This window comes from Hyperoodon ampullatus (assembly GCF_949752795.1).
Source record: "Hyperoodon ampullatus genome assembly, chromosome: 4".
Taxonomy (NCBI): Eukaryota; Metazoa; Chordata; class Mammalia; order Artiodactyla; family Ziphiidae; genus Hyperoodon; species Hyperoodon ampullatus.
In genome coordinates this window covers 65,276,539-65,279,955 of record NC_136917.1, presented here as the reverse complement: position 1 = coordinate 65,279,955, position 3,417 = coordinate 65,276,539, and the positions used below count along the sequence as shown (strand labels likewise).

The window sequence follows — 3,417 nt, the reverse complement described above, 5'->3', positions numbered from 1 at the left end:
CTAAGTCCTGCTAGATCTCATCCACCCATGGTATGCCTAGCAACCTGCGACTTCTGCCACCTGGAAGATGGGAATGCTCTCCAAACTCGGCATGTTCTCACACAGACTGTGCTCACTTCAGAAGTCAGACAAAGGCCAGCAACAAATTGAACCAGAGTTGTCTATTTTTGTTTTATTGGAACATAGCCTAAGGTGAAATAAATATTAATTTTCCAAGTTCTCAATTATTTCATAAATAATATTAAGTTAACAGACATTTTACAGAATGTTATGTTAAATAAGATAGATAAAAGTATATATCTATTTTGCTTAGAGCAAACTGATGGAAAATACTTCAATGATTCTGATATCTGAAATACAGCTCAAATATTTTGTTTTTATACTTTCTGCCTGTGTGAGGTAGCAGTATGCCTGAAATATTTACTTTGCCTCTGAAGTTTCATTACACTGAATATTAAGGCCCCACCCTTGGTTGGCCCTCATCCTTGTTGCAGTAAAACATCCTTCTCCTCCTCCAGAATCTTTCGCTACAGTGAGACAGGTTGGTCTCAACTTTCCGTTGTCCACTCGGTGTTTATCACATTAAGAAAAGTTTGCAGGTAGTCTAGGAATTGTTTTACTCTCCATCTTTCTCCTCCACACTTCTTCTGTGAAAAGAGTAGACAGTAAGTATTGCAGGAAACTGTCAATTCTTGTAAACATAGGCAGAGCCAGACAAATTTACTTAAGTTTCCACTAAATGTTTTTAACTTACTCTTTGGAGGTCTATTATGTATTCTTTTATTAAAAACAAGTTTTGGAATAGTTTTTCCATGGCATCCCCTTGTGCAGTTTGATTCTTCAATGTGTCTATTCCCTGAAAGACTTCTTTAATGCATAGTTGGTGCTAAATGAGGAAGATTTAAAAACTATAAATAATCAAAACAAGGTATAAAAATTTAGTTCCAGAAGTTAGTTGTGTTGTTTACATGAGTTCTCTTCTCCAAAGAATATTTTACTTGTTCCTTTTCCAAGTGGCAAACCACTTCACACTGAGATATAATTTCCAAAAGTAGATAAAGTTTATATAACTACTGAGGAGTTTTACAAATGATATAAGTTAACTCCTTAACCGAAATTAAAATGTTTAGGAAGTATAATGCAACTACAATACTGATTGAGCTCCCATGAGTTTCCTTTTGTAGTTCTAGCTGGTAATTTTATTCTATTTAGACTAATGAAATCATATATTTTACATTTTAATACAACCATGACATACTCCAAATGTATACAATTCCATTATATGGTCATAATAATTTAAATATGTGGAAATGACACATATATTAATATAGGGCATTCATTGTATATTTTAATGTCTACTGACCATGATTTTAAAAATATAAACCTAACTTGCTAAACTTTCGGAAAGACATGAGAGTGAGAGGAAAGCCATAGATAGAGTTGAATGGAGACTAGGAGGCCCCTCTCACCCAGTATGGAATTCTTCCAGAAAGAAGCACTATTTACAATAGCCAAGACATGGAAGTAACCAAAATGTCCATCAACAAATGAATGGATAAAGAAGATGTGGTACATATATACAGTGGAATACTACTCAGCCATAAAAAAGAATGAAATAATGCCATTTGCAGCAACATGGATGGACCTAGAATTATCATACTAAGGGAAGTCAGAAAGAGAAAGACAAATACCATATGATATCACTTATATGTGGAATCTTAAAAAATGATACAAAGGAACTAATTTCCAAAGCAGAAACAGACTCACAGACATAGAAAACAAACTTATGGTTACCAAAGGGGAAAGGTGGGGGGGGATAAATTAGGAATTTGAGAGTAGCATATACACACTACTATATATAGACTAGATAAACAACAAGGACCTACTGTATAGCACAGGGAACTCTACTCAATATTTTGTAATAATCTATATGGGAAAAGAATCTGAAAAATAATATATATATAAAAGAACAGACATATGTGTGTGTGTGTATATATATATATATATATAACTGAATCACTTTGCTGTATACCTGAAACTAATACAACATTGTAAATCACCTATACTTCAATTAAAAAAATAAATAAAATTTAAAAAGCATATAGTGAAGAAAAAGACATTAAATACCTAAAAAAAAAAAAAAAAATGCCTTACATGAGGCTCTTTGAGATGGAGAACTGACAACATCACCAAAGGGCCTGATCCACTTGTTTAGTGAATTCTACTTGTAAAGTTATTCCTAATATTTATAAGTACATACATTTGCATCCACACACACAAAAACAAAATGGAGAAAATTAAATCATTCCAGTGATAACTAATGCTTTATAGCTTAAAATATGAAATTTACTTATTCACTCAATCATTTATTAAATCTTGATTTAACTTACATTTGTATGTTCGGGAGTAGGAATCATCAAGTTCTGAAAAGGAAAGAAAATATATTCATGTTTAAAGCACTCTAGCACTCATAACTTTTAGTAAAATTCTTGCTAGTAATATGGTTATCAATTATATAGTACTAACACTCTCATAATTTCATGATTAATGACAGATCTTTAAAAATTAGCCACCACAAATGATTACCTATATATTTTAAAGACTGTAGGAATCAAAAAGAAAATTACCCCGTCACCTATCAGCTGAGTTCGATGAGTGGAGAGCAGTAGCAAGGTCTCTGCCACCAGTCTATTCATGGGACTTTCTACAGCAATGACACAAATGTAGACAGCTCCAAGAGCCAGCAAACTCAAATGCAGAAGCATTCTCATGGCTCTGAAATGTTGAGCGTTTGCCTTGGCAAAGAATGTGCATAGTATGAGATTTCATCCCCAACCAATTTATTCTCTCTCTTTGAGGAAATGAATAATTTCTAACAATCAGATAGAGAATGCTTAATAATGGCATATAGTGAAACTGTTTCCAATGCCTGTACCTTAAAAAATAATTTTACTTTTATCTTTTGATAATAAAAAAAATCCCTATTTTTCACCTTTAAAAACATTTTCCATTACAAAAGAAAATCCTTAGGTGGATACATCATTGCCCCACATTTGCATTTCTTAAAATCAGAAGATTGAATTTCCTTTTAAAAGATTTGTGTAAAAAGAAGTATAATGTAAGCCACTAAATAGAATTTTATGCTAAAATATGTAAATATCGAGAATTTCTTTTCACGTCAAGTAAACTCTAATGCAGTTGTAGCCAGGTTGATCTGTCTTAAAAGGAATTGAAAATACTGGTGATTAGAGCAGAGACCATCAAAACTTAGCTGGGTCAAGTTGTGTTCACTGGGGTCTCAATTAGGATCCTTTCTGTTGCCAGTGATCAAAAACCTAACCCAAACTGGTTGAAGCCAAATGGGGGATTTGTTAGCTCATACAACCAAATGATCCAGGGTGGAGGTTCCTTTATGTT

General features: G+C 33.0%; 1 protein-coding gene across 1 annotated transcript; it reads right to left on the bottom strand.

Moving 5' to 3' along the window:
• Positions 1-548: 548 nt before the first annotated feature.
• On the bottom strand, positions 549-2,771 carry IL5 (interleukin 5; the record flags this gene model as incomplete). The annotated part of the gene is made up of 4 exons (XM_079703682.1): positions 549-647; positions 755-886; positions 2,391-2,423; positions 2,628-2,771. 4 exons carry the CDS (start codon positions 2,769-2,771, stop codon positions 549-551), a joined length of 408 nt encoding a protein of 135 aa, XP_079559808.1.
• Positions 2,772-3,417: the final 646 nt, after the last annotated feature.